The sequence below is a fragment of the Sceloporus occidentalis genome, unplaced genomic scaffold (genome assembly GCF_023333645.1).
Source record: "Sceloporus occidentalis isolate IW3139 unplaced genomic scaffold, rSceOcc1.0.p SCAF_4, whole genome shotgun sequence".
Lineage (NCBI taxonomy): Eukaryota > Metazoa > Chordata > Lepidosauria > Squamata > Phrynosomatidae > Sceloporus > Sceloporus occidentalis.
In genome coordinates, this window is record NW_028316984.1 from 197,904,911 (window position 1) to 197,917,548 (window position 12,638).

A 12,638-nucleotide genomic window follows, 5' to 3' on the forward strand; every position below is an offset into this window, starting at 1 on the left:
GAGTTACAGCCTGAGGTGAAGAGCAACAACTCCCATCATCCCTGACATTTCATTCATGGGGTCACCATAAGTTGGAGTCAACTTGATGGCAGTTAACAGCAAAGTTTCACAGCTTCAGTGGGTTTACTCTTCTTAGGATAAGCATGCCCACAATTTGTCAAAATCTGTGAGATGTAAATGTTCTCTTACATTCCACTCTTACACTCCATTTCTTTTTCCCCTAATAAATTACTCAAAAAAGCTGTATCGTTTTCTTTTTTAAAAAGCAGTTTATTGTGGTTTAATTGCACCGCCTCTTGGTTCCGTGTACAAATGTAAACAGAGGTTCTTTTTGTTTATGTATTAATGTATTTAGCGTTAAATGTACATTCCATCCCCCGTTTTTAAAATAATGACAGTCATTTTTAGCATACAGGTGGGGTGAGAAAAAAATTATTAAATCATATTCACAGAATATACATGGCCGTGCAGTTAAGCAGTCACACCAGCTCTATCTAAGCCAGTGGTATAGAAACAGGCCCATTTGCTCTACTTCTGCTCCGGAAGTGAACACTGGAATCTGTCATGTCTTCAGCATGATCCTCATTTTTCTTTTCTTTTAAGCTGTTGATGAACCTCAGAGTGATTTCATCCCATTCTTCTGGAAGGAGAAGCAGCAGGAAACCAAGGCAGATGATTATGGTTGCCCCCAACCTGACAACGCTGAAGATCACCTCACGTTTCAGAAGATCAACAGCTGCATGGAGGGGGAAAGAAAAGAAAAGAGGAATTTAGAAGGATAAGAGTTGGAGGGACCTCATGGGCCATTAACCCCATGCTCAATGCAGGACAATTCCCAAACTTTGGTCTTGTAGATGTTTTTCACTTCAGCTCCCAGAATTCTTGACTGTTGGCCAAGATGTCTGGAGCTTCTGGGAGTTGAAGTCCAAAACAGCTGGAGGACTAATGTTTAGGAACCACTGAGCTAAAGCAGCTCCAGCAGTTGGGTGTCCAGCCTCTTTTTGGAGATGTTTTGGACTCCAGCTCCCAGAATTTCTGACTGTTGGCCAAGGTGGCTTGGGCTTCTGAGAGCTGAGGTCCAAAACATCTGGAGGACCAGATGTAAACCATCATTTACAGAAGCTACATTTGGATGACATGCTGACTTGAGACTTTTAAGATCTGTGGTCAAAAAGTAGCTTCCACAAGCTGTGGAACAGGGATGGATAGGATATCAGAGCATAGGAGTTACTTTTTAGACTGCAAGTCACAGAATCCTCAAAATCCCCAGCCAGCATTACAACCACAGCAGATTCTAGGTGTAGTAATCCAAGGCTATATTTTCCCAAGCTCTATATGATGGCTTGCTGGTTTCATGAGCAGATGAATCAGTAGACAGACAGACATGTTTGTATTATATATACCTGCATTGCCAGGAACACTGAGCACCGTCCCAATAGATATTAAGATGGGGTATGTAAGTACGACACCAACATTCACCAAAATGTTAAAAGCTAGAAAACAAAAAGAAAAAGTATGAGGTCATAGAAACGGCTCTTCCTGTCTACCTGGATCAGAATCTGCAAGGAAATATAGATCTTTAAATTTAATCTGAGGTATACTGCCTCTGACTGTGCGCCTTCCATTTAGCCATCCTGCCTAGTAGTGGTTGGCTGCCCTTTCTCAGCAACCAGCACATTGGACAGCAGCAAGAAAGAAATGGGTCTGAAAGCAAATCAGGGCTGAACTCCTACTAGAAGCCAGAATGTGCATCAGGCTCTACCAATGTGTACTGAATTCCCTAGTTTAGTGGTTCTGGACCTTTGGTCCTCGAGATGTTTTGGACTTCAGCTCTCATAATCCCTGACTGTTGGCCAAGTTGGTTGGAGCTTCTGGGAGCTGAAGTCCAAAACAAAAGGAGGACCAAAGGTTGGGAATCACTGCTCTAGCTGGTGTCTCAGTGCACAGTGGGATCCATGTGCACCAGTCTTGTTGTGTTTCACTATCCACTGTGCATTAATCCCAATATGACTGTGCATCAGACTCAATGCTCATGGGTCATTTTGCCAGCTTCCCTATGTAGTATGTATGTATGTATTTCTTTGATAATTTTCTCCCAAAAAGGGAACCCAAGGTGGCCCACAAATAAAACCATTTAAAAATTTTACAATAAAAAAATCTAAAAGCCAATCAACTAGCTAAAAACAGTATAAAATTACATAAACATACAAAAGTTAAAAATGCAACTAAAGCACACATCCCGTATAAAAACTTTCCTGACATGATTATATGTTAAAAACCAATTAATGTACCAACAACCTCCTGTTGGGTATGGATGTTACAGAATTGCAGAACTCTAACTACTGCAGAAGTAAGTCCCCAACAGGACTCCAACCATAGCTTTTAATAAACAGGAAGGGATTCATGCTTCTCAGATTTCCTCCTATAAATGCCAGATAAGAAGAAAATACACTGGAGAAATGTCACATCCAACAAAAAGACAAGGCGAGTTCCTTCTTGGGTTGCATCCACACTACAAAAATAATTTGGTATGACACCACTTTAACTGCCATGGCTTAGTGCTATGGAATTCTGGGAATTGTAGTTTAATGTGGCCCCAGAGCTTTGTACAACAAACTACCATTGCCAGAATTGAGCCATGACAGTTAAAGTGGTGTCAAACCAGATTATTTCTGTAGTGTGGATGCAGCTTTAGACAGGAATCTGGGATGGGTAAAGGCCAGATGCTTCTGCTACTAAGTTCAAAGATGCAATAGAACAGTGAACTGTTTCCTTGCAAACATACCCAGCCAGAGTCCTGCAATTCCACACAGATAACCCCAGGGCACCGCTGAGAAGGGAGACCAGTATTCCACCTTGGTGAAATACAGGATCACGGGAGTAAAAGAAAGGAAGAACAAGTTGAAGAAGCCAAGGGTGGAGATGAAGTGGGCAGCTTCTCCAAAGTTGGCACTTCCAAGGAACATCTTAAACAAAACCTGAGGAGAGAAAGAAGAAGACAACTGAGGATGGTTATGGAGGAAAAAACTCCCTGAAGTTTAATTCCCCACTTAGGAAGTTTGCGACAACAATTTCTTTGCCTATTTATGTACAGCCAGCCCTCCATATCCAGAGATTCAATCATCCATAGCTTGAAAATATTTTTAAAAATATATAAATTCCAATAAGCAAACCTTGATTTTATGAAAGGGACATCATTTTACTATGCCATTGTATTTAATGGGACTTGCACATCCATGTATTTTGGTATCCATGGGGGATCCTGGAACCAAAGGCCCACTGTATTTAACTTATATCCCATTATTTCTTCCGAATGAGATTCACCCATGAATTAGAACAAGGGACATGAATTTAAAATTAGTAATAAAAACATTTTTACTGGCTGTTTAATCGATACCAAATCATTCAAAACTATGACAAGAACAATTAAAATTGAAGCATGCACAGACTATTGAAGACCTTTCCACATAGTCACTTAGGGCCAAAGCATGCGGCAGAAATAATCCAGTTTCAGACCACTTTAACTGTCCTGGCTTGATGCTAGGGAATTCTGAGAACTGTAGTTTTGTGAGACATTTAGCCTTCTCTATCAGAGAGCTCTGGTGCCACAACAAACTAAAATTCCCAGGATTCTGTAGGACTGAGCCAGGACACTTAAAGCAGTCTCAAACTGGATTATTTCTGCAGTGTGTTTTGGCCCTTAGTCCCCAAATGCTTGTTCAAATAGTAAAACCTTTACCTGCTGCAAGAAAGAGAGCAGGGAGAGGGCCAGCCTTGTCTCCTGTGGCAGAGAGTTCCATAGCCTGAGAGCACCCTTCCAAAAAGCTCTTGAAGGTGGAGGGATAATAGAATCATAGAGTTGGAAGAGACAGCAAGGGCCATCCAGTCCAACCCCATTCTGCCATGCAGGAACCCCCAATCAAAGCACCCCCAACAGATGGCCATTCAGCCTCTGCTTAAAGACCTCCAAGGAAGGAGACTCCACTACACTCCAGGGAAGTGTGTTCCACTGTCGAACAGCTCTTGCTGTTAGGAGGTTCCTCCTAATGTTGAGGTGGAATCTCATTTTCTGTAGCTTGCATCCATTGCCCCATGTCCTATTCTCTGGAGCAGCAGAAAACAAGCTTTCTCCATCCTCAATATGACATCCCTCTAAATATTTAAACAGGGCTATCATATCACCTCTTAACCGTCTCTTCTCCAGGCTAATACCCAGCTCCCTAAGTCTTTCTTCATAAGGTATGGTTTCCAGGACCTTCACTATTTTGGTGGCCCTCCTTCCAACATTCTCCAGCTTGTCAACATCCTTTTTGAATTGTAGTGCCTGGAACTGGACATAGTATTCCAGGTGTGGCCTGACAAGCAGAGTATAGTGGCACTATGACTTCCCTTGATCTTGATGAAGAGAAAGATCCCTCCTGAGTTTCTTAAAACTGAGGATCATAGGGCAAGATATGGTATTTCAGATAGTTTGTACCCAATTGTCACCAAGAGAATGGTAGAACTGTGTGTCAAATCACCTGTGGATGTACTGCACATAATAGGGACCCTATGAATTTCACAGGGTTTTCTTAGGCCAGAAATACTCAGAGGTGGTTGGCCACTGCCTTCCCTTGAAATACAGCCTACAGCCCTGGTGTTCCTTGACAGTCTCCCATCCCAGTACTAACTAGAGCTAACCCTGGTTAGCTTCCATGGGATCTTTGGGGTATTTTAGCTCTCTATGTTTCTCTGTTGTGGCTGTGCACAGCAGATCTCACTCAAACCACGCCAATAAGCGCCAATGCAGACAGTGTAGAAGAACTCATCAATGTTAATCTCTCTGTCCTGAAATAATAGAGTTTTCATTAAGACTTGATAAAGGGAAGTCAAACTGAATCCTTGGTGGCTGCAAACTAATTATCTTGTTGGTTCTAAAGTTGTGCCGATGCCACTGGCTCAGAATGTAAATGAGGCAACCCCATCATTTCAGACCAATCTTGCTTTGTTCTTGCATTTGTGTGTATTGTGAAGTGTTATAAGAGGTAAGGAAACACAAGAACCTACTTTATAGAGTGCAGAGGTTGACGCAGATCCAACAGCATATGCAACACCGATAATTGAGTCGCCATGGACCCCATCTGCATAAGCCATCATAACAATTCCGGTGATGGCCATTATTGCTGCAACTATCTGTGAAAACCAGAAGGAAAGAAATTTATATGGCTTTATGATCTGGAAAGAGATGTGATGCAATTGAGGTGTACGTGTTTCTTTTACCTTTTAATCTTCCCAAGTTTCCTATTAAAAAGGCAATTTGAAGACACAGAATGGGAATAAAGCCTTGTAATAGAAGCACAGACTATGCACTTCCTCACAGAACCACAGAATTGCAGTGCTATTATTTCACTTTAATTGTCATGGCAACATCCTTTTGAATCCTGGGATTTGCAGTCTACAGAGGGCTATTTAGAATTCTTTACTACTCTAGTGCCTCATCAGATTACAAATCCCAGGATTCCATAGGATCAGAGATGGCCAAAATCCTGCATTGAGCCATAGCAGTTAATGTGGTATCAAACTGCATTATTTCTGCAGTGTGGATGCAACCTACAATGAATAACTTTACAAAGGTGTAACTATACTACAGACATGACATACAACCATGATAGTGAATTGCAAAAATGCACAATAAGGCATTGTGTAAGATGTTTTGTTGTGCAAGGTGAAATTCCTGCATGCATTGAAAAACATTGTGCACTGGGACACATCATGCGTCAGGACCATTACACAATGGCAATACTGCCAGCTCTACTTGAGCAATGGTCTCTATGGAATAACAACAACTCCTCTCCTGAGAATATGAACTTTACACAATGGCGCAATTCAATTTTATGCTATTATAAATCAATTTACAATATAATCTCCCAACAGGAGATTATGCCAGACCTCATATATATCATAACCTTTCCCCAAAAGTAAGAATCAAGGCAACTGGTATGCAGCCATGGCAGTTAAAGAAGAATCATAGTGCTATCACATAGCATGAAAGGGCCCTATATTATCGAGACAGGATCTTTGGGTGCATCCACATTGGAGAAATAAAGCAGTTTGACACCACTTTAACTGTCATGATTCAATGCTATGGAATTCTTGGATTGGTAGTTTTGTGAGATATTTGGCCTTCGCTGTCAGAGTGCTCTGGTGCCACACCAAACTACAAATCCCAAAAGCCCACAGCATTAAGCCATGGAAGTTAATGTGGGGTCAAAATACTTCATTTCTGCAATGTGAAAGCAGCTCCCGTTGTCATCTACATTCTCTTCTTGTGAAACTCTTGTTACTGTTATTATTACAATTCCTTTAAAATGAGATTGCTCCAAGATCAGAAGCTGTGGTTTGCAAACCTTCTGAGGGCAGCCTCAGAAAGGATAGCTCCAAAAAAGAGGAGAGAGAGGAATGAGATCAGAACTGGGGAAAGTTATGTCCTAGAATCCTTCAGCCAGTAAGACCAATGGGATTCTGGGAAAGATGGTCTAAAAGAGTAATGGTCAGCACTCCTATTGGTGTCTTATGGTTGCATAAGGGCTTGGACGTATTTGCCCAATGCAGACTGATCATATTTCATTCACCATTGTGGAACTGCATTGTGCAGCTCCATTTGCACATTCCAATTCACGAATGAGGTGGATTTTATGCACCAGCATAAAATTATACTTTTTCTCCTCAGCCAAAGCTTCGGAAGCCAGCCCTGACACCAGAAAATTACAGCTCAATGGGAACCTCACCTTGCGCAACAAAACATCTTGCACAATGCCTCATTGTGCATTTTTGCAATTCACTAGCATGGTTCAAACTAAAACCCAGAGCACAGTCACTAAACTAATGATATGGATTCCAGCAGGCACGACTGGGACAAGCAACCTCCTGTTGTGGTGGATTAAAAAGAAAAAAGGTCAGGTATTAAATATCAAGGAAAGTGAATTTTAGGACTGAGCAAAGTACAGTCCAGATGGTGCTGGACTGTAACTCCCATTAGCCCTAGCTAGAACGCCCAATATCAAGGAACGCTGGGAATCCCACTATCCAACAGGAGTCATACTCTTTCCATCCCTGCCTTAAGCAGACTTTACTGCTATAAGATCTGAAGGGGAGAGGACAAGTTTCATGAAATGTTATCTATCAAAGCACTGGATAATAGGGAACCCCTTCAGTGTGATCATCAAGAAGTGACCAAAGGCATGAACAACAAAACAGAGAGAGAGAAATGAGAGCAGATACACCTGCCTTACTAGCTTCATGTTTAAAAGCATAGATCTCTAAGCTTGGCCACTGGAGGCTGGTGAAAGAAAAGGTCATCCGTAGGAGACATTTTGGAGGAAACCTTCATCTGGTCCCTAAAAAGTTCAATGTGTTTTTATTTACTTATGCAAGATTTACCTGACTTGGGTGATTCCATCTCTCGGCTTAAACTAAATGCAGTTTATCATTCTATCTAAACTGGGAACTGCAGTTATTTAAGCCAGCCTACCACAATTTAGCTCCCTCCACATGCATTGAATTACAACTCCCACCATCTTCAAACTGTGGCCTGAATTCGGTTGTTAGTTTCAACTAGTGTAGACCCATTGAATCAATGGGAATACATCAACATATCGACTCATCACCAAGAACAGACATTATTCCATTTGAACTGCTACAATCCACACACGCAGAATAAACAGAATAATTAAAATCTGCCAACAAATATGGAAAATGAAACAGCGGTCAACAGATTGGAAATGATCAATATCTATCCCCATCCTCAAAGCGAGGAGACACAAAAGATTTCCGCAACTACAGGACAATTGCATTATTTTCCCAGGAATTATTCTGCAACCATGTATAGAACAAGAAATCTGAGATGTTCAAGTGGGTTCAGGAAAGGAAGAGACACTAGGAACCACACTGCAAACATACAATGGATAATGGAACACACTAGGTAATCCAGAAGAAACTCACCACCTGCTTTAAAGATTATTGCAAGCTTTTGACTGATCACAACAAGCTATGGCTTGCTTTTTAAAAAATGGCCACGGCACGAAATCTGATAGTCCTGATAAGAAATCTGTACTTAGGACAAGAGGCAACTGTTAGAAGATAATATGAAGAAAAAGAATGGTTTCTAGACAAGGCTACATTCTATTTGTTCAACTTGTATGCAGAAAATATCATACACAGAGCAGGTTTAGACACAGAAGGAGTGAAGAGGAGTGAAGATAGAAGGAAAAAACATCAGGGCCGTGTTCCCACTACATTTAAATCCAGATCGTGACCTGGGTTAAATGGGCATGGTTCCCACTGAATCCAATTTCAGAAATTAATTCAGAAAGGAGAGGCATGCTTTTTGCCCATTTTTGCCCATTTAACCTGCGTCAAAAAGACGCTGGGAAAATGGGGTATTTTTTGGGCTGAATCCAGTTATTTAGAAATAAATCGATTCAGCCCAAGTAATAACCAGACGGATTCAAATCGGAATCACATCTGCCCTGGTTCCCACTGGCAGCCCAGCCCAGGGGAGGAGGCAGCTGGCATGGCCAAGCCTCTCCTGGCCCCCAAATCCCCGGCCCAGCCTCCTTACCGGCTTCTTTGGCTGCTGACCGGGTTCCTTGGACTTTTTAAAAAATTTCCCTCGGCTGGGAAGGCCAGAAGGAGGTTGCAGAGATGCCAGAACCCTTGCAACCTCCTTCCCAACTTTCCCCTGGCTTCTCTGCGACCTCCTTCCAGCCTCCCCGGCTGCAGGACATTTAAAAAAAAATGATTCCTGAAACCAGTGCAAACATAGTGGGAAGGGACATAGCCAAGGGGGGGGGGGTCCGTGGGGTCCAGATCCCCCCTTCCGCCTGGACGGCCACCATGAGGAAGAGTGGGTGGGTGGGTGGGAGAGAGTGCCTAAGGTGGTGGCACTTCATCTGGACCCCCCTTCCCAAAATCCTGTTACATCCCTGTGGGAACTATGTTTTTTCAGAACCGGTTTCAGGAATTGGTTGAGGAAACAGATTTTCCGGTAAGTGGGAATGGGCCCCAGCAATCTAAGATATGCAGACTGCACCATACTGGTAGGAGAAACATCACAGACCTGGAACAATTACTAAGTAAAGTTAAAGAAGAAGTGTTAAACATAGCCCTGGGGTGATGAAAAGGCCCAAATTTGGCCTGAAACATCTTCTCTGTCATTTGGACAGCTCACTGTGAAAACTAGGTGAAACTGTTTTATTTGGCCCATGCAGACACACCCCTAGTTGCTTAATTTCACATGTGCATAATGTTACTTTTGAGTAAAAAATTTAGAGAAACATGCCAAACTACTCTTCATTCTGCCTCTTGTACCAAAGTGTCTGTTAAAAATGTAATGTCCAGGAATACACTGACTGAGGTATACCAAAACAATTGAATCCCTAATGACTTTTCCCCAGGTAAAGCAACAGGAGATGTGACTAAGGCGTTTATCAGACGGGGTCTTTGCAGCTCAGATCTGGGGCATTTGCAGATCGGGCCATTCACACTGACATGATAACGAGATTGTTTTTTCATACCTGGTCGCCCTTCCGTTGCTCTTCCGAACTGAGGGGGAATCGAATCGAAGGAAGTCACGTGATGCGGATTCAGGCAAAGAGGAGTGAGTGCAAATTGTATTTCCACACCAGTGCAGACCATGGGGGATTCAACAATTTGAATTGGAACCTTTGCACATGCTCAGTGGGGCCCTGAAGGCATCCTGAACCTTTGCACTTCCGGGGCTAAGAAGGGAGCCTGGCTCCACTTTCATGCGAATGCTAGCCTCACCTGAATGACAGCTGCCCTTTTTTTCTTCCTCCCTTCTAGTTTCCCTTCCCTGGCAGCCAAATTCTAGGGGTTCTCCGTGTCAGAGCCTCGATCCATTTCATCCACATCTACATCTATCCCAGTGGTCCCCAAACTGTGCCCTTTAAAGGATCCTGGACTTCAGCTCCCAGAAGCCTCAGCCATGTTGGCCAATAGCCTGGGATTCTGGGAGCTGAAGTCCAAAAGCCCTTAAAGAGCTATATCTATATCTCTATATATCTACATCCATCCTCCTGTCATTCAGTTGCCTTCTCTTAGGTTGCATCCACACTGGGGAGATAATCCAGTTTAACTCCAGTTTAACTGTCCTGGCTCAGTGCTATGGAATTCTGGGAACTGTAGTGTCCAGAGAATCATAGAGTTGGAAGAGACTGCACGGGCCATCCAGTCCAACCCCCTGCCATATAGGAAATCCAAATCAAAGCATCCCCGACAGATGGCCATCCAGCCTCTGCCTAAAGACCTCCAAGGAAGGAGATTCCACTACACTCCAAGGAAGGAGTGTGTTCGACTGTCGAACAGCCCTTACTGTCAGGAAGTTCTTCCTAATGTTGAGGTGGAATCTCTTTTCCTGTAGCTTGCATCCATTGTTCCGGGTCCTGTTCTCTGGAGCAGCAGAAAGCAAGCTTGTTCCCTCCTTAATATGACATCCTTTCAAATATTTAAACAGGGCTATCATATCACCTCTTAACCTTCTCTTCTCCAGGCTAAATATTCCCAGCTCCCTGAGCCGTTCCTCATCGGACATGGTTTCCAGACCTTTCACCATTTTAGTCGCCCTCCTTTGGACATGCTTCAGTTTCTCAATGTCCTTTTTGAATTGTGGTGCCCAGAACTGGACACAATATTCTAGGTGGGGCCTGACCAGAGCAGAATACAGTGGCACTGATACTTCTCTTGATCTAGACACTATACTTTTATTGATGCAGCCTAAAATTGCATTGGCCTTTTTAGCTGCCGCATCGCACTGTTGACTCATGTTCAACTTATGGTCTACTTGGACTCCTAGATCCCTTTCACATGTAGTTTCATTCAGCAATGTGTCTCCCATCCTATATCTGTGCATTTTATTTTTCCGCCCTAAGTGCAGTACCTTACATTTCTCTGTGTTTAATTTCATTTTGTTAGCTTTGGCCCAGCTTTCTAGTCTATTCAGATCATTTTGAACGTTCATCCTGTCCTCTGGAGTATTAGCTATTCCTCCTAATTTGGTGTCATCTGCAAATTTGATAAGTATGCTCCCAATTCTGTCATCCAGGTCATTGATAAAGATGTTGAATAGCACTGGGTCCAGGACAGAGCCCTGTGGGACCCCACTGGTCACTTCTCTCCAGGATGAAAAGGAGCCATTGTTGAGCACCCTTTGGGTTCGGCCGGTCAACCAATTACAGATCCATTTAACAGTTCCTTTGTCTAGCCCACATTTTACAAGCTTATTTGCAAGAATATCATGGGAAACCTTGTCAAAGGCCTTACTGAAATCAAGATATACTATATCCACAGCATTCCCTTCATCTACCAAGCTGGTAATTTTATCAAAGAAAGAGATCAGATTTGTCTGGCATGACTTGTTTCTCTGAAACCCATGTTGACTTTTTGTGATCATGGCATTGCCTTCTAGATGTTCACAGACATTGAGCCTTCTCTGCCAGAGAGCTCTGGTGTGTGTGTGTATACATGTGAGTGTGTATATATGAGATAGATGAGGAGATTGACAGGAGGATGGATGTAGATGTGCATGAAATGGATGGGGGCTCTGACACTGAGGATCCCTTTGCATTTGGCTGCCAGGGATATGTGTGTGTGTATGTGAGGGAGAGAGAGAGGCAGGGAGGGAGAAAGCGCTGCTGGCCAGGCTGCCCTGCCGAAATTGCAGCAGGGAAGAGGAGGGAAGCAGAGAGAGAGCTCCAATGGAGCGATAATCGCTCCCCAGCCCTGGTTGCCCTGAAAGTGAAAAGAGCCACCGGAAGAAAATGGGGCAAATTGCAGCAGGGCATCATGGGAGATTTGCAACCGGGGTCTTGCGATGGTGGTCAGGAGCACAAGCAAATTGGGATTCCACACCAGACCAATTTGCAGTGAGATCGAACAGAACCCCAATGCGAATCGCATCAATCCACTTATTTAGCGCACTTGCCAAAACACGCCAAAATGAGGAGCCAGTAAGGATTCAGTTCGGAAGTCCCGCGGAAGGGGCTCACATTTAAAGCTAACAGGTATGAAAATACATTCTTGTTATCACATGAATGCGAATTTCCCAATCTGCAGATGCCCCAGATCTGAGCTGCAAAGACCCCGTCTGATAAACGCCTTAGAAATTAAGAGGGGGATGGTGCAACCCATAGATCTTGGGAAACTCAGGAAATTGGAGGAATTTGGCTTTTCAACCCCACTGAGATGCAGAGGGTGAAATCCTTATTCGTGGGGACCTCATGGTCCCAGCCAACATTTTGTCAGCCACCATCTTGTTCCAGAAGGCCTGGGAAAGCATTTTCTCCATCTCTTATTGCACTACAACCCATTAAACCCATTTCATGAAGGCGAACGATGGGAAATTCAGGACAGTTAAAAGAAAGCATTTCTTCATACAGCACATAGATTGATGGTAGCATTGACTGCCGTTGGATGTAGCAATATCCTACAAGGCAGAGATGGCTGTAAATACCAGTAATAGGAGAACTACTGAAAAATATAGCAACAACAAAAACAAAGTGGCCAGAAGCCCACAAATAATAATAATAATAATAATAATTTATTTATTTATTTATTTATTTATACCCCGCTCTTCAGCCAAG

General features: G+C 43.1%; 1 protein-coding gene across 3 annotated transcripts in view; it reads right to left on the bottom strand.

Annotated features, from left to right (window-relative positions):
• Window positions 1–274: 274 nt before the first annotated feature.
• SLC35F4 (solute carrier family 35 member F4) overlaps window positions 275–12,638 on the bottom strand; it is a 171,060-nt gene continuing 158,696 nt past the window's right edge. For all 3 annotated transcript variants that reach the window (XM_089523633.1, XM_089523631.1, XM_089523632.1), the window contains 4 exons: window positions 5,047–5,172; window positions 2,786–2,978; window positions 1,404–1,493; window positions 275–736 (listed from right to left, as the gene is read on the bottom strand). In XM_089523633.1, coding sequence (XP_089379759.1) covers window positions 495–736; window positions 1,404–1,493; window positions 2,786–2,978; window positions 5,047–5,172 — 651 coding nt within the window. In that variant the 3' untranslated portion in view covers window positions 275–494. The remainder of the gene's footprint in view (window positions 737–1,403; window positions 1,494–2,785; window positions 2,979–5,046; window positions 5,173–12,638) is intronic.